This window comes from Heterodontus francisci, chromosome 23 (assembly GCF_036365525.1).
Source record: "Heterodontus francisci isolate sHetFra1 chromosome 23, sHetFra1.hap1, whole genome shotgun sequence".
NCBI lineage: Eukaryota > Metazoa > Chordata > Chondrichthyes > Heterodontiformes > Heterodontidae > Heterodontus > Heterodontus francisci.
In genome coordinates, this window is record NC_090393.1 from 27295748 (window position 1) to 27321435 (window position 25688).

Sequence of the window (25688 nt, forward strand, 5' to 3'; positions counted from 1 at the left end):
TGCACTAAAATCCTTTCTATTGTCTGGGGCAGGCAGTACATGTGCTCCAGTCCAGCAAACAGCTTTCCATCTAAACGGTCACTTTCATTTCTGTAAAGTTTCTATGGAGTATGCCCCGCCCCGCCCCGCCCCTCCTAGGGTCAGTTTAAGTGTCTACGGACTGCCTTTGTTGTGATTTCCTGGATGGAGCAATGGCTGGTTGACTTCCTCTGCGCAACCTCCTCTGCACTGCGAAACAGGTGTGCACCAGCTTTTAGGACCTTGTCATGGTGCACATGTAAACTGCTGCCAACAACACACCTGGGGATGGATGACGTTTTGGTGAGGGCACGAGGAACTTCGGTGTGCCCATTGAATGTCTGTGTAACCTTTCAGGTATCTCGCCCTGAGCTGTGAGGTCTTCATCAGTGTGAAATTCAATACGAGCAAGAACAAACTGGGTGTCAGCTCCTACCATCTTGTACATACCGGTCATGTTTTGGATCCAGAATGTTTACACTTCTATGCAAGGAGACGGCAACTGAACCAGGGTGAAAGGCAGAAGGTAGAAGAGGTGGTCAAGCTGCAGGCTGGGAACAAACAGCTGAAGGATTATATTGAGCGTTCATTCAACAAGACACTCAGTGACATTAGAAATGTAAACTCCCGGCTCAAAACAGGGGATGACAACATGGATGCACTGTGTGATACGCTGGAGAAGATTCAGCAGGACAGGGCCACGGTGCAGGTTGGTCTGCAGGGAAGCAACATCCTCTATATTGCCTCCATGACACCAGCCATGAAGGCCCACCTGCAGGCCTTTCCTGAACTGCTGTTCCTGGACGGAACGTACAAAGTGAACAAATGCGGCCACCCTCTGTACCAGGTAATGGTGCAGGACAATGTTGGTAGGGGCAGGGCTGTGTTCTATGCCATGGTGAGGAATGAGACGGCTCAGATGCTGGACGAGATTGTGGGTGTTTTTGTCGATTTCATGGGATCCAGCGCCGCCTGAGATCAGCCATTGTGGATAAGGACATCAATGAGCTCAATGCGATCAGGAAGCATCTCCCAGTTGCAATGGTTCTCCTCTGTAAGTTCCATGTGATGCAGAGCATGAGGAGGAAGATCAGCAGCTACCCATTGAACGGTGAATGAGGGATCAGTTGTTTATGATCTGCAAGGAAATGGTTCATGCGGACACCTCTACCCACCCCTGCAGGACTACCTGCTGACAAACTGGATTCCACAGGAGGAGATGTGGGCATCATGTTCACGCGGTAAAGTCCTGACATTTGGGAACAGCACCAACACAGGGCAGCACAGTGGCGCAGTGGCTTGCACTGCAGCCTCACAGCTCCAGCGACCCGGGTTCAATTCTGGGTACTGCCCGTGTAGAGTTTGCAAGTTCTCCCTGTGTCTGCGTGGGTTTTCTCCGGGTGCTCCGGTTTCCTGCCAAAAGACTTGCAGGTTGGTAGGTAAATTGGCCATGATAAATTACCCCTAGTATAGGTAGGTGGTAGGGAAATATAGGGACAGGTGGGGATGTGGTAGGAATATGGGATTAGTATAGGATTAGTATAAATGGGTGGTTGATGGTCAGCACAGACTCGGTGGGCCAAAGGGCCTGTTTCAGTGCTGTATCTCTAAAAAAAAAAAAATTGCATTGAGTCAGAGAATGACAAGATAAAGCACCTGCTCCACTCCTCCTCATCCATGAAGGAATGCATCTCAGCGCTGATCTTCCACAATAGTGTCCTGGATCGGGAGTGCTCCTATTCTACATTTCTGCAGGGAGCCTCTTTCAAGCGCATCGCAGAGGCACCAGCAGATCTACAATCATTTTACACAGGATTCACCAGTCACGCTGTGAAGCTGATGTATCAGGATCATAGCCACATTCATCGAGTAAATGTCAAGCAGCAGGACAAAGGCACAGTGACTGTGATTTCTGATGCCAAACAGTACACACTACAGATACATGATGGCCAGGCTACCTGCAGCTGCATCTTCTCCATTCAGACTTTGTTGCCCTGCAAATATGCTGTTGTTGTGCAGAGGCATCTGGGTCTGCCTTTGGAGAGGCTTGCCCCCAACTGCAGCTGGCGTGCATCTCAGACACCAACGAGGACAGGCATGGCTGCTGCCATTGTGATTACAGAGGAACAGCCAAGGCCCCTCAGCTACAATGAAAAATACCGCTTGCTTTCAGATCAATTGTATCAGCTACAACAGGCCGTTCTGCAGAGTGGAACAGCATCATTCATGAGGAAACTGGACTGGCTGCGGCCACAGACTCTCCGCTGGCAGCAAGGACTGGCCGATGAGATGGAACTGATTAATTTGCCCAACAATTGCCCACCTTCGGATGGAGGTGGCCACAAGCTGGACATCAGTCACGTGCCATAATCCATGGATCCTGAACATTTCACCCCCTGGCCTAATGAGCTTATAGACCATACGTACGCCTGCCTGTTCACAGCTCCACTTCCCCCACCTGCAGGACCCTCTCCTTGCTGTTCAGTCACACTGGCAGAGCCAATCACCGTACCAATGGACACTGATATTCAGCCACCTGTTCCTACACCCATCAGAGCAGTGCACATGGACACACAGCCACCTGTTTCCCCATCCGCCCTTGAAACAACCATGCAGAGCCTTGAGAGACTCCGCAATTGCCAGCTGCTGCCTGTCAAGCAGAGACGCCATCCAAAGGGGTCACGCGCTTGGGGAACATTCAGCAAGAAGAGACTGAGCACTAAAAGAAACAAGCATGCCGTGTCCAGTGGTAGCACGAACGTTAATGCTCTTGCTGTGAACACAACTGGTGAGGTGGGAGTGCAGCCACACCATTCTCGACCTCCAATGTTGCTTTAAGGCAAAGGTAGATAAGAGCGAAAGAAATGGAAGGTGATGCTGATAGTAGTAGGGAGGATTAAATGGGAACAGTAGCATAACCACTAGCAGGGAACAGCTGGGCTAAATGGCCTGCTTTCTGTTCATAGGCCAAAAGAAATGTGCTTCTTTTTCCAGCACCCTCACATCATTCACGTTATCCCTGCTTGCAAACAACACTCATGTATCCATGCACAACAGTGCCTCGAATGCTTCTTGTACTTAATAAAATTTCTCAACAATTAAATTCAGAATTGTTGAGGTTTTGATATTTTTCCGACTTTGTAACTGCACTTCAGATATTCAACTGTGGCGTGTTCCTTGCGGGGGAGGAGGTAGAGGTGGGAAGAGGGGTGTCGTGGAAGGGAGTTAAATTCAGAACTCCTGAAGAGGGGGATGCAAAAGGCAGGGACCAGAGAGCTGCAATGCCTTCAGTACAGTTGAGAAGTAGGGGAGAGAGCTGCTGGATGGGGGATCTGCAGCTGGAGAGAGCGGCTGGATGGAGAGGGCCGGAAGTGAGAGGCCGTAGAGAGCTGCGGGGAGCGAGCGGCTGAAGACCTTGGTGTCGCCGGGTGCAGGGACCGGCCGGGACGTCTTTTGCTGTTGCAAGTTTATGGCGCATGCACAGAAAAACGCACACCTCCTCCCTCCCCCCCCCCCCCTCTTTCTCCGGCCACTCCACTCCCCCCACCCCCTCGCTGTTCTCTCCTGCCGCTCTGCTCCCCCCGTCCCCGCTCCGCTCCCCCTCCTCCCTCTGGCCATTGTGTGCTGCCATGTGTTTAGGTCAGGTTGCCTCAGTGTGATTATTTGAGCAGCGCCATCTTTAGTCCTGGCAGCTGCCTGAAGTTGCAGACTGTGACGTTTTAGTGGCACATGCTGCATTTGTGGTAGCGTTGTCAGCAAATGCAGCCTTAGGAATAAGCCATTGGGCCCCTCGAAACTGCTCCCCCAGTCAAAAAGATCACGGCTGATCAGCTACCTCAATTCCACTTTCTCACCTCACCCCATATCCCAAGAGTCCCTTAGTCCCAGAAATTTAAAATCGATCAGTCTTGAATATACTCAATACTGAGCACCCAGATTTCTGGGGTAGAGAACTGCAAGAGTTCACAACTCTTTGTGTGAAGAAATTTGTCATCTCAGTCGTACATGGCTGATCTCGTGTCCTGAGAGAATGACCCTCGAGCTCTGGACCCACCTCCCAGGAGAGCCAGTCTCTCAGCAGCAACCCTGTCAAGCCCTCTCAGAATTCTATGTTTCAATTAGATCACTTCTCATTCTAATTTCCAGAGAATATAGCCCCATTCTATGCAAATTATTCTTCATTAGGGCAACCCTCTCATTCCAGGAATCAATCTAGTAATCTCAGTCCCCTATGACCTCAGATTTAAAATTCTCATCCTTGTGTTTAAATCTCTCCATGGCCTTGGAGCTTCCTAACTCTTACCCATCAGCAGCCCTATTACACCCTCAAACTCTATTTCTCTGACTCTGACCTCTTTTGCATTTTCTTTTTTTTAAACTATCTTCACTAAATCATTGGCAGCAATGTTTTCAACCAATTAGGTCCTACATTCCGAATTCCACCCCCAAATGCTTTATCCACCTGCCTCAAGACCATCCAAGCCACAGCAGCATAGCCAAGATGAGGAAGCAGCCAAGTTTAATCTTTTGATCTATGATTAAATTCATGGGCTGACCATATAAACAACATAAATTTTAAGAACATTTTATATAATGGACGTCGCTCCCATGTTTGTCAGATGCAGAAAATGTTCTGCTGGTGACCCAGCTTCATAACTCTCCAACAAAGGAAAATTCCAGGAGGAATGGCAAGACCACAAAATTAACAAACATGTGGAATACTCCAATTATGTCATACAGACTGGAAAATGATGATCAACCATTGTTGAACCAAAAAATATTTTTCAATGTTATATGAACCACTTCTTTAGTGGGAGATGCAAGTAACATTCGTGCCACACAAGTAGCAGGCAATGACAATCGCCAATAAGAAAGACAAAGTCTAACCATCTCCCCATGACATTCAATGGCGTTACCATTGCTGAATCCTCCATTAACAACATTCTGGGCGTTACCAGTGATCAGACACACAAGTACTTTGGCTACAAGAGGTTAGAGGCTGGGAATTCTACAGTGAGTAACACACCTCCCAATACCCCAAAGCCTGTCCACCATCTACAAGACACAAGTATGATGGAATATTCTCCACTTTCCTGGATGAGCGCAGCACCAACACCACTCAGGAAGCTCAACACCATCCAGGACAAAGCAGTTCACTTGACCAGCACCCCATTCACCAGCTTAAACATTCACTCCCTTCTCTGACTCTCAGTGGCAGCAGTGTGTACCATATACAAGATGCACTGTAGCAACTCACCACACCTCCTTTGACAGTACCTTTCAAACCTGTGACCTCTACCACCTAGAAGGACAAGGGCAGCAGATGCATGGGAACACCACTATCTGCAAGTTCTCCTCCAAGCCACACTCCATCCTGACTTGGAAATATATCATCGTTCCTTCACTGTCGCTGGGTCAGAATCCTGGAACTCCATCCCTAACAGCAATGAGTGTATAACCGCACCAGATGGACTGCAGCGGTTCAAAAAGGCATCTTCCCACCACCTTCTCAAGGGCAAGTAGGGGTGGGCAATAAATACTGGTCTTGCCAGCAACACCCACATCCCATGAAAGAATAAAAGCAATATACAAGATGTTGGATCTACTCATTCAGCTATGACTTCTCTTCAACTATTACCAATTTACCTTGAGAATCCACATCCCGGTCACTTAAATAGGGGAAAATTAAATACAAAAAACACTGAAAATGTTGGGCACCCATAGCAGGTCAGTCAGCATCTATAAAGAAAAGGCAGGTGATGTGATGGTGTATCCCACAAGGTTCTGACAGTACGTACTCAAACATCCTAACAGGTCTTTCCTCTTCACAGATACATACTTGAGTATTTCCAGAAGTACTAATATTATGCACATTGAGTTATTATTTGCATCCCTCTTCAGAGATGAGAGAAAGCTTTAAACAAGAACCACATCCAATATCTGTAAAAAAAAACTGACTTTATTACACTTTATTTTTTAAAATACAATCCATGTGATGTTACTTTGAAAGAAACTGAATTTACAAACATTGCAAATTTTTGGTACATGTTCCCTTTCTTCCATGACATCACTTGATCCCTAACATGTACAGAATACAGTCGCACTTCAAATTCTCATTTGCTCCACTCCAAATAGGGCAGATCCACACATTGCTCATTGCAAACAGTAAATTTACATCTCTAGTATGCTCCTTTATAGTTAAATAGTAGAAGCATTACCTTAAGGCAAGAGTGGGGTTAAGGCAAAGCATTCGTTTTGCATCACTTTGTACTGCCCTACTATTTACATATGTACTGCACAGTGTGTTCTCACAGGATCATATCAAGGCTGTCGTAGCATTTTGGTCACGAACGTTTCCTCAAATTTTACTGTTCCCCAAAGTCACACTTGTTATACCGTTAATAAGCTCTGTTAAGATGCCTGCCCTCTGAATTATATGGCCATCCCCGCTAATTTTATTTCCTTTTGTACCGGCTGGGGAATCTCACTTCACAATTATAATTCAGAACAAATATTCGATTGAAGTCCAGAGGGTGGATTGTTCATTTGTACCTTTTTGCCTGGCAGACTGGACCCGCCAAGACTTATTTACTGTACTATTTTCCCCTAAACCCACTTGTTCTCTCACCATGTTCAGACAGCAGTTACCCATCAGGATACCCCGTGCACTCATTGGTGGAGTCCTATTGTCCAAAGGATCCAAGAATAACTTTGATTCCAGCCCTGAATTCTAACAAATCATTGTTCATTCATTTAACTCGTCTAATATCAGAATTCTAATCCAGGCAAAATCCTGGATATCTGCATAACATTTTCTTTATTTTTCAATGGTTAACACGAGGATCACTGTGCAAATTAGTGTTTTGATATGCAGTCTGCAAAAACCACCTGCATTATTCAAGTACTGTTCAGGAGATTAGTTAAGAGTTTCAGGATTTACCTGTGTGGTTTAATGTGCTACGATTACTATATGCACATCTGGTCAGCAAACCTCTCAAATGCTCAGCAGAACAGTTACTCACCTGTTCACTATAACGTGTTTAAATAACGAATGATCAGTTATTTAAGAGATAAACATTTTTCATTAGCTGTAATTGCATAGTTAATATCTGCATACTTACTAATTGATTTATACTTTGATTATACACATCATGCCAAGAAAAAAAATACCCCACAATCTCCTAAATATGTCTAGTCAATATTCCATAAGAATGTCAGAAAGTATATACTTAACGCTTCACTGCGCAAACATTTAACCTGCAAGTAGCAGCAACACGATATGGTCCACAATTAGACGTAATATCCCTCAACACACCACTTAATCTGGCAAATAAAACCTAAACATTTTAACAGGAATGGTGCCGGCTGCATTCAAATTGTTAACTAGTAGGAGCGATGTATTTGTCCTGAATTATGTGAAACAAAGTCATGAACAGGGGACAAGATGTTTCAGCATAAATAATTCATCGACATTGTAAATTCAAATACAGAATCAAATTAGAAAATAAAAATGAGAAAAAAAAGAGAGGGAGAGTTATTTAGAATGTCCTACATGCTGCATATGGAAGGATGTGGGTGTGGATTTTCAGCACCGGGCTGGCACAAGCACAGAAATCCCACTGAGAGTCAAGCCTGGTATAGTGTGGTTTTGATTTGGAGACGTGTTTACAGCTTCCTTCTAAATGTAGAGGAACGGTAGGAAAATATTTCTCAACTACTTCATCAGTCTGGCAACTGGACAAGCGTTGGAGAAACATCAGCACATACAGGAGTGCATTTACCTCAGATTGCAGTGCGCAAGGCCTACGCTTACTAATAATTCACAGATCAAAAACACTATTTAAGCGCCTGGACGATATCAGGAGGCCATTGTGCTAAATATCTACACTTGCGAAAATGCTGACAACTGGAATTGTTTCAGCCACTGTTTGTGGTAAAGCGGGACTTGAAAATAATGGCGATGCGGGGATGACTCACTCATTCATTCTCTTCCAACCCCGCTTCCTTGCTTTGAGTTGGTGCCCAGACTCCACACAACTCGGGTCGGCAGTGTCAAGGGGCTGTACCAGCTCACACTGTAGAAGCACCAACTCGCGGCTGTATTAGTATCTAAAAACTTTCCATTGGCTCAGCTCAAGTATGAGCCAGGCTGTCAGAGCACAGACGCACTGGTGCGTTCAAATAGCTGGTATTTCGGCCATTGGGGGGAGTTTATCATATGAGCATTCGATAGTGGAGAGAGAAAAATAATTTGGAAAAGCTCTTTTACAAAAGCAAAAAGCCCCCCCTCCCAAAACCCACGAGAAACCCCGTTAAATGGACAACAGGCCGACGTGTGTCCTGAATTAGTAAAGACCATGAAATAAAATTCCTATTTTAAATTCTGTGCAGATGTTCCCAGCTGTGATGGAGTGTCCATTTCAAAATCATGAATTGTAAAATAAACCCCTAAAACTAAGTAAACATGTGTTTTTAATGCTGATGATTGTGGACATTGCGAATCTCTTACCTCTAAAGACACAATATCTGTCCTGTAAAACACATGATGGACCCATAAACTATTGCAGAATAAGCAAAGAAACGACTCAAGTTCAAATATTCTGGATCTCTAAAGTGCCTGCAATGGATAGTGTTTTAAAATTACTTTACAGAAAATGAACCCTGTTAAAATTACTCCTCCGGTTCCTGAAGTCGAGTGAACAATCCACGGGTTAGAGAGTAAGGAAATAGACATTGGTTACCTCCTGATTAACAATTCTGTTTTAGCAGCATAATCTCACAGAGCACCACTTCTGCAGATATTTAGCAAGGTACCAGTGTACAACAATGTGAAAATGGGTCGATAGGTTTACCAATGTGCAAACAATGCATAAAATGCCACAGCATAGCTGTCAGCCACGCCTAGCATCACGGTCTCTGAGATGTTTCATTCCTTACATGTCATCTAGGTCAGCCTTGTAGTTTCTAAACTGCAGTGTTTCCTTTTACTGTCAGTACATTATTAACCCTCCGAAGACAAGCTGCCATTTCCCCAGCGCGTTAACATTCAACAATTCGGCCACATTTATTTCTCAGCAAAACTGTCTTTAAAATGTCTTGGGTATTTGGCAGTACTGACTAGAATGCGAAGGCTCCCGCTCAAACACAAAACACAATCCCCCTCCTTTTTACACTTCACCTGTGAAAAGACCCATTCCGGCATTCAGTAGATTGGCAGCATAGAAACGGATCAAAGTAACAAAACAACGTGGAGGACAAGGAAATGAACTCTCAGTACTGTATCCACTGGAGATCATTCATCTTACACCCAACAAAGCAAGTGAACTATTAAGTACACGATATAATAAATATTAGTGAAGTGGAAAGTTAAGACTATAAACTCGAAAGGTCAGGCTAAACTGCTACAGATCACGGCAGCTGCTAGACCGTTTTGCCCCAAACCCCTTCTTTCAGAAATGCAGGAAAGCCAGAAAAGGAGAGAAATGTTATCAGGGACACCAGCTGGACATAAATCCGCCGCTGTCTCGGTTACAGGATCGGCCGGGTGGTGTTTTTTTTCTACCATATTTGAATGTAAACACTGTTCATTTGATGCAAATCCACTCCGTCACTCGGGACAATTTGCACCCTTGTTCCAACAGTATTCTGACTGGCTGCACATTTAAAACCGGTGGGGCTCAATTAAACAAGGCTACAATATAAAGTCGCGCCCGGGTTCGCCTCTGTCTCACACACACACACACGTACATAATGTGTCCCTAAATACAACCAGCCACCGTCAAATACCCAAACAGATCAGCTTCCAATCCAATAAAATAATCAATGCTCAAAACGGTCATTTCAAAAAGAGTTTATGCCACCTCACACTACCAAGGGACCCGATGAACTGACGGAACTCCTCGCACTAACTACGGCTCAATAGTCCTGGTGACAGATGAACGCAGGACAGTGATGTACAAGAATCCCTCCAATATAAACCAGGTATGATCGAATCGCAACAATGATCCCTGCCTGCACTGTACTGGGAAACTGAAGCCCGGAAGGTAAGCGGATAGCTCCAGCCATCCCATACATCAATCGACCCATTTCTCCTCTCATCCCTTTCCTGGTACAATACATACCACCAGACATTACCTCAATGAGATGCTTATAGTTATTTGGTTCATTTCAAATTGATACAAGTGCAAAGAAAAAGCAAAAGACTTTTAAGTTGTAAACACTAGGGGTTCATTTAGGTTAAATCCAGGCCCCTTCATCCTGGTTTACAGATGGAGTTTCCCTTCCATCTGAGGTGGGTGAAGGCAAGAGATCCTCTCTAGAACTCTGAAGTTCTTCATTACGTAAGATTATTCTGTGTTTCAATTTTCGTCTAGAGTGGCTGCTGTCTTGTAGAGAATTCTGAGGTGACCTTGGGGACTTCAGCCCTGGTCTCCAACTGACTGGTTTAGGGATTTGCGAGGGTCTCTTTTCCGGTCGATTGTCTGTTCGCGGGCGAATCTTGGGACGAAGCTTCATCTTGTAGACAGAAGGCACTCGGTCAGGTTTCTTTAGCCCTTTCTTGGGCCTCATTTGAACAGTGTGTTTATGATGTGAATTAAGCTGGACATTAATAGATGACTCGCTGGACGTCTCATTGAAGGACTCGTCATGGTTTTCATGCCCTTGATCATCAGTTACATTCAGAGTGTTGGTTTTGTTCACTGTACTACAATCCCCCTGTTCAATGAGGCTTTCACTGGGGTCATCTCCATTCTGTTCCTTCTCCAGTTTTGTTGGCCCCCTCTGCCTGGAGACATTGTGCTGATAATTGAATTCCATTGTGTATAATTGCTTTTCACCTAAAGGATCCGACAGTATAGGCTCCCTTACATTCTCTATAGTTTTTACAGCATTATCTGCTGTATATACACTTGGACACCCTCCATTCCATTCAGAGCCATCTATACTGTCTGTCTGGCCGCATCCTTCCTGGATCGCACTTACTACTGAATTACAGTCACTGTGCGAGTGCCCCAGAGGCAGTGATGTCATTTTTTCTGCATCTTCTCTTTGCCTTTCTCCAAGGTGATTCTGTAGTTTGTTCCCCACGTTTAGGGATGAAGTCGATGAAGTTGTGGAGTGGTACGCAGAGTCTATCATCTTCTGTTCTGCCTTTTGGATTCCCTGGGCTGCATTAGGGTCAAGAAACATTTCAACAGTCTCAGTGCCATCACTCTCTGACAGGACTTGCTTTGTATTTGCCAGAAACTCCTCCTCAAAGCTCCTGTACAGTTCTTGTTCTCTATTAGGATCAAACCCCTGGGTTAAGTTGTATATTTCCTCCAAGCCTCCTGCCTTGGCTGCAGGGCTGGGAGGGCGCCCATTTCTCTCACTGCAGCCAACAGAAGACTGGCGGTCATGGGGGCCCACACAAACATTTAACACGTTCTGATTATCATCATAGCACAACATCTGCTGAGTGCTTCTCACAGTTCGAGATGATGGCATTGGTTGCCTGGATGAACAAGTCTTAGATGCAGGACTAGATGACCTCCTTAAGGCCACTGATGCCTTCTCCTTGGTAACTAAAGTTGGACACTTTGTCTCTTTCTGGGCTGCATGTAAATGGTTTAAGCCAAATGGAGCAGGTGATTTGGTTCTAGGAATTCTTTTATTTGCTTCTCCTTTACCGTTCTTTGATTCGCCTACTTGAACCCAGGAATGCTGCCCCCCTTTCCCTCGGTTGATCATGAGGATGGCATCGCTGCTTTGTGCCTTATCCTTCTTTGGCATGGTTGAGTTTTGGTTTGCTGCTCTGTTAAGCTCTCGAGAAACACGTGCACTGCCACAGCTTGGCAGAGTGGTACTCAGGTACTGGCTCTGCACTTCCCCTGCACTCTGGTCCGATGACTCGCTTCTTCGCCTCATTTGGATGGTCCTTGGCTTTGAATTGTGTTGTGCACCAGTTCTTTGTATCACGTGTTCGCCTTCTATTCTGTTTATAATCAAAATGTCATCACTTAAGGCTTTACAAACAGAAAGCGGTGTTTTCCGTCTTCCAGTTTTCACTGAAGTATTTTCACGTTCACCCGGTTGCCGCCGAGGTGATGATGAGTCTCTTGGCCTAAGAAGGTACAGAAAATTCTTTTATCCAAACAAGATTCAAATGTGAGATACAATAGGATTGATTTACGATAATTGGTTCAAACCATCAATTGCATACATTTTTATGCTATTGTTCGCTGTAGTAGTTTAACAAAGTAGTGTCAGTGTTTTTGTATCTTGCTGGGACAGATACAATCATTAGCATTTGTTTTGTTCATTTAATATAGAAAAATGCCCTAAGGTGCTGCACAGATGCATTAGACAAAGAAAGGCTCAGGCAAAAGCTTGGTTAAAGAAGTGGGTTTTAAGGAGCGCCATATAAAAAAGGAGAGCTGGGTGGGTTTAGGGAGGATGTTAATTTAAATGGTTAAAAGGCAAAGGCTCCAGGGCAAAGGTGGGGGTTGAGGATGAGGAGGAGAAATGTTTAAAAAAAAACTAGAGCCAAAAAGGAATTGAGAGAATTTGAGGAGGCCTGTAGGATGTTAGAGATGTGGAGGGAAAAAGACAAGACTGGTTTTAAACCAAGGATGAAAAGTTTACTTAGAATTCTTTTCTAACCTTTGCCAGTTCTGATGAAAGGTCACAGACCTGAAATGTTAACTCAGCTTCTCTCTCCACAGATGCTGCCAGACCTGCTGAGTATTTCCAGCACTTTGTTTTTATTTCTGAATACAATTTTGCCTTGTTGTTTGAGGAATTGGCTTTTCAAATTTTAAAATAATTTTTAAAATAAGAGAAAGTGTATGTTTCTATCCTTTAGGAATAAACAAACTGCCCCCAATTTTTCTATTATGCATTATATAGACACACACCCTGCATGGTGGGATAGCCTATCAACACATGCTGGTAAGCTCAGACTTTAGGAAAGGTTCCTTGGGATAAATACTGATAGGACTGGTAATACCTAGGTGCAACAGCAACTAACACCATCAGAAGTGGAGAAAAGTAAACTGGAAAAAAATGGAAAGGGGGAAACAAAAGACTCTAAACAGAAACATAAATGGAAAACACTTCAGTAACGTTCAAAACCTTCAGAATTCAAAATAAAATGAAATCAATAGCTCCAGGTGACCACTCCCTATGCAGCTAGTACCGACTGCCCATAACAGGATAAATGAAACAGAATTATAGGCCCAAGCTGCAGGCTCAAACCACCACTCCACACCTTCTGTAATGTCCACACATGACAAATGTACTGTAAATAACTTCATCCAAAAGATTCAACATATGGCACTATACTGAAGTAATCACAAGGACTGGGGGCACGAGAGAACACAGAGGAAGGATTTTTTTTTTTAAGATTCAGCACTGAGTAAAACAAATATATAGCCATTTTTGTTGGAAATGAATTGTGCTCTCAACGTTGCCACACCCATCATGTTTATCAATAGAGAAACGCATGATGCTCCAAAGTTGTGATGATGACTTTAATAGTACTGTATAAGCACTGTTAGCGTAAAATCATGTGTGTGACTTTGCTAATTTTTCATGGACACCCCACAACCAGATCTGAAGTTATCAGAGCAAGTTATTTGCAGTATATTTGTCACTGGCAAAGCTTCTAGACGAGAGACGAATCCATATTCCAAGAGGATTTGGTTGGTTGTCTCTGATGGAAAGACCTTGCCCGATTACCTCTATGAATGCTCTTGCATTTGAAACCATGTCCAATAAAGATGGCAATGTATTGTAATTTTACAACTTGCAGTTCTGAGCACTGTCAAGGCTTTTGATTCACTTATACAGTACAGTGCTACAGAAACTGCTCCACTTATATCGTATGGCAGAACAGTTCAAACTAACTGCGAAAGCAACTATTGTGCTAGGGCCAGTATTTGCCTCAATGAGTCTTTTATTCTGCTTCCTGAGGCACGGGTCAAAACTACCCATTTTGGTGGTGAACACAATCCCCAGTGGCTTGAGAGTTGTTTTATTTACGTCAAAGTTTTCCACTGAATTTGGAGATGTCCATAGAAAACTGAACAGAAATGTGCTATTAGATGAACTAGTAAAAGGTTGACTTTTGAAAACAAGTGATAATGAGCCATTAGTGTCTATGGGTATGAGCTAAAATGAAAATTACCCTGACTGAGTCATGAGGTTGAAAGGTTCCTGGTTCAATCCCTAGGTATGCTGAATTAATGAACCTGAATAAGGGCACTGCTAGCAGCCTAAAAATAGATCTCAGAATCCAGACTGTGAGGGGGCCAGGGGAGCAAGAGTGAGACACATGGTCAGGGATTCCAGTCTCAATTGTTGTTCTGCTTGTTAATGTCCAGTGAAGGTGGGATTGGTTTCAGCTGTGACTAGCACTAGCCTTCACTTGGTGAACGAGTGAATACTTGCGTTCCTGTATGAGATACTAACCTATGAATGTAGGGATAAAGGAGGGAATATCAGGGGGAAATTTGGAGGAGCAATTAAATCTTTATTCAGATATATATATACTGGGCTCTTAATGGTTACTGTTTGCTTTAGCTCACTTTCTCATATTGGTCTATGGGTCACATAATCATGTTATTGCAGAGTGTCATCCTGGGCCCCCACCTGCCAAGAATGAGGCATATAGATTTCACAATATAGACATTAAATTTCAAATTGTTGCTAGGAAGAAGAGAAGGTCTGTTACAAGGGCTGCCAGACACTTGGCTGAAAGACATTTGCATTTCAATAGGGGCAAGAGAGGTTACTTCCCTTATCCACTTATCCTAAAATGGACCTTGATCACCAGGTATTGTGTGTAAGAGGAGACATTCCAGCGTCTGCTAGGACAAGAGAATCCACAAACACAGAAGTGACAAGACTAACCTGCTGGGCAACTTGGGGAGTTCTTAAAAATTGGACAGATAGTTTTGAGCTTGGTCAGAGAGACTGTTTGCTCCTGGATTGAGAAGACCTCTCCTGTCTGCTCCCATCTCTTTTTCACAAGCCTCTGGACTCCATGAAGACACGTGACCCTCAAGAGAGAAAAGTCTCCTACATCGAACAAGGTTTAAGAAGAATACTGGGCCCCAATGAAAAGCAAGACCTATCTACAAAAAAGGACTTCACAGCGAGCTCGAAGAACAGTAACCAAAACGATCTTCAGATATTGCCTCAAACTCTTCCACTTTATTTCTTCTGCTCTTTTCTGTCTCTATCTGCATGCGTGTATTACTCATGCATGCTAGCGTGAGCGCATTGTGTATCCGTAGGTGTTAACCGAATTAGAGTTTAAGTTTAATAAATTTCAACCTTTCTTCTTTAAACCTAAGAAAACCTGCTTGGCTGCTTTCTTTGCCTTATAATTGGAAATCAGTGAACAAGAATTCACCAAGGGGGAGCTAAAAAGTGTTTAAAATTAAACCCTGTTACAGTAAGACCAGGTGAAGGTTGAGAGGGAACCCCTAGATCCCTTTCTTACCTGATCGTAACAAAAGTGATGACATCACAACCTCTTGCAAATGTAGATCTGAGATCAGTAACTTCAGGCCTGCATTTAACTGCCATGAACAATTTCACCAAGACCAAACATGTAATAATAAAATTATAGTTGTGGAAAAGAGTAATAGCTCCCTTCTTATTGTTCATGTTGTAATTTAGTCAAGGGGTTCAGATGACGACATTATAGATGGCAGGAAGTGAATACATTTCTATATTGTACACTTAAACATAAGCAGACGTTAAAAGGAAAAATGTCCTTTAATCAGATATAACTGAAGTCTGTTTAAACAGCTCATTAAGCAAGGAACTATATGGCAATTATTCTCAAATCACATCATCGTTGACCTTTCCTAGACTGGTCACAAAATCAAATCTATAGAAGAAGAAATGCCCTGCTTTGCCCATGAGGCCAGGAATGTTAACCTTTTCCTTAGTATGGCCTCTTGTGGACCCCGACTCGCTTCGCCACACTGTCAGCTGTACATGGTCCTATATGAGAAATTCCCTTTGTAAACCTCTCTCTTCTCCTTTAAGACCTACCTCTTTAACCAAGCTTTTAGTCACACATCCTAATATCCTCTGACATCCTAATGGCTCGGTGTCAATTGCGGTCTGATTATGCTCCTGTGCAGTGCCTTGGGATGGGTTTCCTACCTTAAAAAGCACTATACAAATGCAAATTGCTGATGATCACAAAAATCATCTTCCATTATTTAAGCCTCCCCTTTTCACATAGCATCAGATCAGAATGAATTGCTCAAGAATCTGCATTCATACGGAGTGATCATTTCCTCAATGCCAGGAATATATTGGGACGTGTTAATTTCCTGATACCTAGCCTTCAACAGGTGCTTTCTTAAATCAGATTTAATTATACAGTTAAATCCACTCACACACAAACCTACATATGCAAATTCTTATCAAGTCAAAACTTGCTCTTCACGTAATCATTTCCAAATCTAAATTCAGATCTCTCCAGGATGTTTCCACATTCACCTTGCTCGGACTTGGAGAAATGTGGCCAGTTGAGGTAGTGAATTATGATCATCTCTAATACCAGATATAGTGCTTTATAACTCATGAAATTGCTGCAGAAAGCTAATGTGTGTACTCAGTTTCCTTCTATGCATTCTGAAAGTGATTCATTAGTACTGGAAGTCAATCCCTTACATACAATCTGGTTATAAAACACTTATTTAAAAATTGACTTTTTAAATTAAATCTTGTGCTCATTAATGTTGGGGAATGGAATGGAATAATTTGTATCTTGGATACAAAAGGCACTTCTAACTCATGTATAGCATGGCGATTTGCAGAGTAAAGTTCCTTCTCTTTTGTCTCATCAATCCATCATATCCCAACCTCAAGAGAGCATCCCCTACAGCACCAGGATGCTATTTTTCCATGTCCCACATTAACGTCTGACTGAAATTGGCAAGTTACGTCAATGGAAAAGAAAAAAAAATGGCAAGATCTAAAACAAGCAGCCAATTTGCTTTTGCCCATTTTGCACAACTGCCCAAGATCAATTTCAAGCACTCTGTACCAAATTAAAGAATAGTTCAGTGCCCACTAGAAAGCAGATTGAGGCTGCACAAACTAATATCATATTGGACCCAGTGGAGGCAACTTACATCCCATCAGTGTGCATTAGGAAGTGCTCAGTCATCTGCACCACTTGTATAGTCTTAGTCTTGTGCATTTTCGTAATAAAGTAATGCACTGATGGAACTGCTTTCAAATCAGCCAGAATGGATATAATTGATTAATAATTCATGCTATTGATCTGAAATGAATTAGAACATTGGATTAGAAGTACTCGGACAGTGAAAGGATCTGAAATTCTTTCCATAGGCTGAACTTTTAATGATCTATGCTTCAGTAGCAGGTAACTTCTCTACTCTGTAGAAAATAATTTCATAGTCGTATTAAATCTATCAAACTCAGGACACAAAGTGTTGCAGTACATCTTGTACTGCATCAATAAACAGGGTAAGTAATCAACCTCTCCTATCACTGCCAAAACCTTCAGCCATCTTGCCACACATTTTGGAATTCTCTTTCAAAACCCTCTGTCTTGTTACATGTGCCCTCATCTTCAAAAGCATTCGTACAACTAATTATTTGCCACCTTGCAACACTTGCTCAGCTCTCATCTTTAATGCTTGGGATATTTTGCTACATTTAAAGTCCTAACTAAATGCAAAGTGTTGTTTTAGAAGTAGAGATACTCCACTTGATTAAAAGCCCCAGCTGAAGGAGCTTGAGTTTCTGAGGTCTTGTACCTTCCGTCAATGAGCTAGAATTCTTATTGGATCGTTGTGCAAGATTAAATTTGGAAAGTTCAAATGGGTCAGAACTTTCCAGATGGGGAATTCACCAAGGGACATGATTAGGAACATCTCAGATTTGAAGCGGAGTCTGCACTGAGCAAGACAGTCTCAGCTGGGATAGCAACAATAAAAACCACATTTGGTCTTAGCAGCCTTGGGGAAGGGAAGAGAATCATCATCATCCAGGTTTCTGCACTTAATCCTGATTCAAAGGAATCATGCTGGAAACTACATGTAGGAAAGATCAGGATCAGTGCTGAGAGCCTACACATGGTTGGCACTGATTGGCTAAGCTCATGCATGAAGAATGAATACTAGGTAACATGGCTGCTGGCACCATACCCCCCATATGAAATTGGGCCCTTCATCAAGTAGACACCTCCAATCAAATCCCTGCCTTGAACACAGACAGAATAGCATAGCTCTACATTTTCTGAATGATATACTGCAGGTCATTCCTTGACAACAGCTCCCTTTGGTGTATTGGTGCAGGTTTACACAGCTACTTGCTGAGTTATCATCTCCTCTGGCTAATTTACAATAATTTTAGGACAAAGGTAGCAAGCAAGAGACATCCTGCACGCTGATATGGTGGGATATAAACACCCACATCATGAGTTTTAATGCCTTTATAATAGTGACACCAAATGGAGGCCAGGAGCTTCCATACAGGAAGGGTGGAAAACATCCAGTCAAGCTGCACCTTCCAAGCAGCATCATTGGTGAAGGCCCAGGAGAGATTACCTGCCTATCCTCTAGATGGCATGGTGGGAAGGGAGAAAGGGAAGATTTTTTTTTTAAAGAAGTAAATAGAATTAGTAATTATGTTAAAACTAGTTAATAGTTTAAAGAATTGTAATAAATTAATTTGAAGAGGAGGTCAAACTGCAAACCTACTCTGGTTAATGAGGTAGTTACCTTGATGATAAATCTTTGGCATTAATTCTTTATTAGTTATAAGTTAACACTATTATGACATCATCATGTTTACTCCTTTAAAGACAATGCAGTCTTTGTGTATACTTTTACCACATAGATTAACTGCTTTGCAATTTTCTGAATCTTGTACTCGGATTACATTATCCATAGCCTAAATTTGGTACATAAGTGACAGTTACTGATTTAGTCATTGACTTATTTTCAATTTATACCTGTTAGGATAGAAAAAAAAAGAGAATGACTGCAAACATAAAGCCAATGGAGAGGGAGTCCCAGATGATAGCAACGATGGGAGCGGTCCTCAGTTTCAGACTTGAGAAGGGGCAATTTTAACCTACCCAGTTGGGAAACTGTTAGGATCAGGTGGAATGCTGATTTTACCCACTACTCGATTTTACTCTCCATTGCAGTCATTATTTGCCGGTGTGTAAAACCAGCATGCCCAACCGATCCAGTTAGTTTCCGGATGGACGGGTTAAGTTAAAATAACCACTGCTCAGGGCTGAACCATAGATGTATTTGGAGCATTGAAAAGCACGATTTCCACTGCAGCTTTACAATTGTTATAAAGAAGTTCAATTCTTAAACCCACAGCAGACCTCATCAGTGCTACAATGCTGGCTATTTCCATATCAGCTTGCTTTCTCTTTTTAAAATTGAGAAACCTAGGTGAAGGGCTAAGGCCTGTAATACAAGATGCCAAGGTTGAAAAGGAGGAGAAAACAGAAGAAATCAGGAACATTTTTTTCTTGTAAGACAGGCAGATGATAACACCATTATGAAATAATAATACTCCTTTTCCAGTAACCTACTTGCCAATTTTAGGTTGATTAGTATAGAATTACTGAGCCAAACAGAAAAAGGCATTTTTAGTTCATCTTTCAGAACAAATCAAGTAAAAACACTGGACAATGTGAAATATGTTGGGCGTTTGTGTAAAGACTGATGCTGACTGGATGAAATAAAGTAGTTACTTTGCAACAGTGCCATTCAAAGTGGAGTATTGTTGTTTCCTGGCCCTCTAACAGGAAATTAACAGGAGACTGAGCCCTTAACCCTTAAACTTTGGCCTGATCTAATTCTATTAGCTTGTACCAGATTGAGTGTGGAGATTTTCTTTCAAACTTAATGACCTGTAGCCATCAAGACTAATGCCTTCTGATAAATATCAAGTGACAAATCTCTTTCTTTAATCATGTGCACATGTAGATATTAGCACGTCAGATTACTGTCTTAACTCAAAAAAGAGTTTGCCTCATACTTTTTATATATGGTTATACACTTGGTTTTAGAAAAATGAATATTTAAACCCCATCAGCAGTATTATCAATACCTCTCCTTGATGACTCACCAGGAGATAGGCTCAACTGGTGCCAAAAAGAACTTTGTAATTAGTCTCAGTAGGCTAGGGAAAGCAGAGAAAAAAAAAATCCTGATTGCTATCTACTAACCCCTGCTAAAATATACATATACATGCACATTTAAAAAGGACAGTAATGGCTGTGATGTATCTCAGTCTAAAAGCTGACTGAAATTCACCATCTTGCTCTCACACAAAAAAATGGCATGCACGGGTGAGGTACCGGAGGCAGCTGGTCTGTGTGATCATTCTCCATACGAGTTAGCAGCTTTAAAAAAAAAAAAATGACCTTGACTGCAAAAGTCAGTTCAAGATTGGCAACATTCATCCTCTTAAGGGAAGACTGAGTAAGATCATCAGCCAATGGATGCAATACCCCACTCTGAACGGCACTGATGCAAATCTTTTATTTCATTCAGTCAGCAAGCATTGGACTTTACACAGATGGCCAATATATTAAGCAAAGCCCACCATCTGATCCTATAAACGTTGGACTGCCATGGCCGCATATATCTTTTATTTTGGGATATCTCCAATATTCAATGCCTTACTTAACCAGATAAAGTACTTGATCCTTTGCTCATAATGTAAGCTATGGATTGCAATTTATAATGAAAGGTTCCTAAGCACATGCACATTTTTAGTTTCCTTTATTTTCTGATCAACAAAAGCTGCACTGAACATTCTGGTACTGATATGGTTAAAGTTGGCAGGAAGAATAAAATCAGTCTGTATAGTTCCTTCAGGCAAACATCAGTCATCGGAACTTGGCTGAGAAAATATCCAGCAGAAGTGACTGTGCTGCAAAATAAGCTGCCTGCAGTGCAACTTGGAAGAGTCTCTCTCTAACAGGGAATCAGAAGCTTAGTTCACAGCTGACCACCTCCAGGCGCTTACCCAGTCTCCCGAGACAAGGAGGCCAAAGACGAAGAAGTTCACAGCCCTGCAAATCTGTAAAAATTGCATTCAGTGGCGGTAGGAGGTCAGTTGCTTTCGAAGCATGTGAGGAACTTCAGAATATATGTAGAAATGTAGCTTACATTGAGCCTCTCTCTCCCATGTGATTATCGCAGCCAAACTCAACATTTCTGCAGTGTGAAGAAATAGATCAAAATGCACAGTGAAGCAGTACTTGGCATCGGATTTAGTTTTGCCATCTGAAACCATGACAACCATCAATCTGAGAAGAGCACCTTTAAATTCTACCATGCCTACCTTCTGAATTCTTCCAAGGGACACAAACTCTAACTGCAACTTGCATTATATAGCACCTCTAACAGAGTAAAACATCCCAGGGAGCTTCACAAGAGCATTGTCAAATAAAAGTTGACACTGAGGCATATAAGACAACATTAGGACAGAGGCCCAAAAGCTTGGCTGAAGAGGTAGGCTATAAGAGGGGCGTCTTAGAGGAGAAGAGGTCAGTAGAGAGGTTTAGGGAAGGAAATGCAGATCTTAGGCCTAGGCTGCTGAAGGCATGGCTGACAACGGTGAAGCCATTAAAATGCGGGAGGCACAAGAGGCCAGAACTGGAGGAGTACAAATTTTTCAGAGGATTGTGGGGCAGGAAAGGGTTAGGAGACAAGGAGGGTGAGATTATAGAAGCATTTGAAAACAAGGACAAGAATTTTAAAATCGAGGCATTGCTGGACAGGGAGCCAATGTCGGTCATTATGTTAACAATAGGTTATATAAACTTCAAATAGATGCATTTTATAAAAAAATCATAGAGCTATACAATGAAATTACCAATAAAGGAGAGTTACCTCCCAGGGCTTGAGCGATCACATGATTGAGAGAAGGAAGTCTTTCCTGGGTCAACGCCTGCTGCACGTTTGTTTGGTGTTTGCATGGACTGTTTGCTCATTACTTCTGTTCTCCTAGCTGGGTTGACAGGTGTACTCTGGTGCCTTGTTGTCGCATTTTTGCTACCAGCATTTGTTGGGCTGAATGGTCGATCATGTAGTGTTACAGACGATGCATTTTGTTTCTCAGTTGTCAACTCTGTTGCAGATGGTGTCCTGTCCATTAGTCTGGTATTTTCGAGCTGCTTCAAAGGGCTCGGGCCTTCGGAAAAATGGCACGGCCCAGGACTTGGAGTTCTAGAGGCGCGTGGACTGGTCTTCACGGTCATCTTGGGTAGGAATTTTGATGGCGGGCGGTGTACTGTCAAAGTTAAGAGTATCTATCTGAATTATACAGTTTTATATTAAGTTGAATTATTAGCACCAGGTTGTAACTGGTCACTCCTGCATGCCAGTTCCTCAGGTGCCACCTATGTGCAGATTTCTGCACTGATTTAATTATGGGAGTTTAGAGCCCAGCATTGTCCACCACATGTATATTTAGCATAATAAAACCTAAATGAAACAATATAAAAACCACCATATAGCCACTGTTGTATGAAGTTTTATTTCATCCCCATTTTCTTTCCAATTGCTTCCTTCCCTTAATCACCTAAAGATATTGCTTCCCTCACTGGAGTATAGTCTCACAAGGGCCAGCTTTTCTCAGTGAGTGTTGAGACACTATTCAACTACAGTGGGGGGTGGGGGAAGAAGGGGTCATCCTCACAGCCAAGCCCAATATGGTCCTTATTTAGTATCCAAGAATGTATTTTTGTAGAGCCTTTAATGTAGTGAAACATCCCCAGGCACATCACAGGAGTATGATCAAACAAAATTTGAGTGAGCCACATAAGGAGATATTAGGACAGGTGATCAAAAGTTTAGTCAAAGGAGGTAGGTTTTAAGGAGCATCTTAAACAAGTAAAGAAAGAGAAGGTGTGGTGAGTTTAAGGGAGGAATTCCAGAGACTAGGGTCTTAGCAGCTGAAAGCAGAGGTGCCAATGGTGGAGTGATCAAAATCAGGGATGCTTAGGAGGCCAGAATTGGTGCAGTGCATGTATCTGAGAAATGTAGGGCTGGAGGAGGTGATAGAGATAGGGATGGCAAGGCCAGGGAGGGATTTGAAAAGAAGGATGGGAATTAAAACAAGTGTTGCTCATCTCTTACTTGGAGAGAAAGTCAGAAGCAGAAGTGGACCTGAGAGGAAGCAGGAGCAGTGGGGAGAGGATAAACTGAAGCCCAGGCTCAGGGCCCATCACTTACCTGGAGAGACAAACAAACAGTCAACAGCGGAAATGGACCGGGTCGCGCTGGAGTTTGAAAAAGTTGAGAAAAAAAAAGTGGGACATCACAGGAAGGTTGTAAGTTGATTGGCTGCTGAGTATTGCAGCTTTATTTCCCTCTCTCCAAAGTTAGGGGTTTGGTCTAAATTACCTTCCAGTGAGAAAAGCATATACTCAAGCTTAAAGATTATCAAATAGATTGAAGACTATAATTGGATAACTGAGCAATCCAACTGTACCTGAGGAACACAAGTAGTTGATTAGTAAATAAAACAGTAAGTATTATAATGGATATATTTAAAGTACTCATTCTGAGTTTATCTAATAAAGAGGTGTATGGCAGGGCACCTCAGACCCATGGGATGAACATCCCGTGTCACGTGGAAACTCCAGGACACTTCCACGTCCCGGACAACCACAGATGCAGGAAGTGTCATCAGCTGGAGGAGCATGAACTTTGGGTTTTGGAGTTTGAGCAACAGCTGATGTTGTCGCGTTCCATCCACGAGGAGGAGTGTTTTGAGGATAGCATGTTTCAGAAGGTGGTCACCCCACAGCTTGAGAGTACAGACAGAGAAGGACTATTAGGCAAATTGGATCCAAAATTGGCTTAGCGACAGGAGGCAGACGGTAATGGTCGAGGGCTGTTTTTGCAAGTGGAAGCCTGAGACCAGTGGTATACCACAGGGATTGGTGCTGGGACCCTTGCTGTTTGCAGTGTACATTAATGATTTAGATGTGAATATAGGAGGTATGATTAGTAAGTTCGCAGATGACAAAAAATTGGTGGTGTCGCAAATAGTGAGGAGGAAACCCTTATATCACAGGACAATATAGATGGGCTGGTAAGATGGATGGAGCAGTGGCAAATGATGCATTTTGGGAGAACTAACAAGGCATGGGAATATACAATGGATGGTAGGACTCTAGGAAGTACAGAAAGTCAGAGGGACCTTGGTGTACTTGTCCATTGATCACTGAAGGCAACAGCACAGGTAGATAAGGAAGGCATATGGGATATTTGCCTTTATTAGCCAAGGCATAGAATATAAAAGCAGGGAGGTTATGATGGAGCTGTATAAAATGCTAGTTGGGCCACAGCTGGAGTACTGTGTACAGTTCTGGGCACCAGACTATAGGAAGTATGTGATTGCAGTGGAGAGGGTGCAGAGGAGATTCACCAGGATGTTGCCTGGGCTGGAGCATTTCAGCTATGAACAGAGACTGAAAAGGCTAGGGTTGTTTTCCTTAGAGCAGAGAAGGCTGAGGGGGCACATGATTGAGGTATACAAAATTATGAGGGACATTGATAGGTTAGATAGGAAGAAACTTTTTCCCTTAGCGGAGGGGTCAATAACTAGGGGGCACAGATTTAAGGTAAGGGGCAGGAGGTTTAAAGGGGATTGGAGGAAAAAAATTTTCACCCAGAGGGTGGTTGGTATCTGGAACGCACTGTCTGAAGGGGTGGTAGAGGCAGGAACCCTCACAACACTTAAGTATTTAGATGAGCACTTGAAATGCCATAGCATACAAGGCTACGGGCCAAGTGCTGGAAAATGCGATTAGAATAGTTAGGTGCTTGATGGCTGGCACAGACACGACAGGCCGAAGGGCCTGTTTCTGTGCTGTGTAACTCTATGACTAGGTGACTGCCAGACAGATAAATTAAGAACAGGCAGGTAGTTCAGGAGACCCAAGAGCATCTTGCTCTCTAACCAGTACTCAGTTCTGAACAATGATGGAGTGGAAACGCAGCCAGAACCAAAAGCATAGCACCATGGGTGGCTCAGCTATACAGGGAGGAAGGAGAACGGTCAAGAGAGCTATAGTTCCATAGTTAGGGGAGCAAATGTGATTCCAGGATGGTATTTTGCCTCCCTGGTGCCAGGGTCAAGGATATCATGGAGTTGCTGTAGAACATGCTGAAGGAAGAGGTCATGGTCCATATCAGTACCAATGACAGTTAGAAAAAGGGTTAAAGTCAGAAATGGGAGAACAGAGCAGATGAATGTGTAGCTGGAGAGATGGTGCAAGAGGGAGGGCTTTAGATTCTTGAGGCCATGGGACCAGTTCTGGGAAAGGTGGGATCTGTACCAGCTGTACAGGTTACACCTCAACAGGGCTGGGATCAATATCCTTGCGGCAGGTTTGCTAGAGCTGTTGGGGAGGGTTTAAACTAGTTAGGCAGGGGATGGGAAGCTGAGTATAGATTCAGAAGGGAGAACAGCAGAGCTGGAAATGGAAGGCAGAAAATTAGCAAGAGTTCAGAAGGCAGAGCCAACAAAGGTTGGAAAAATAGATATAAAAGGAGTTGTGCTTAATGGCATATACTTAAAAGAAAAGTGTACAGTGAATAAGGCAAATGAGCTGAGGGCACAGATTGACATTTGGAAGTATCATT

General features: G+C 42.9%; 1 protein-coding gene across 1 annotated transcript in view; it reads right to left on the bottom strand.

Moving 5' to 3' along the window:
- Positions 1 to 5976: 5976 nt before the first annotated feature.
- gas2l1 (growth arrest-specific 2 like 1) overlaps positions 5977 to 25688 on the bottom strand; it is a 65671-nt gene continuing 45959 nt past the window's right edge. The window contains exons 4-5 of the mRNA XM_068054883.1: positions 21924 to 22323; positions 5977 to 12121 (exon numbers count right to left, since the gene is read on the bottom strand). Coding sequence (XP_067910984.1) covers positions 10255 to 12121; positions 21924 to 22323 — 2267 coding nt within the window. The 3' untranslated portion in view covers positions 5977 to 10254. The remainder of the gene's footprint in view (positions 12122 to 21923; positions 22324 to 25688) is intronic.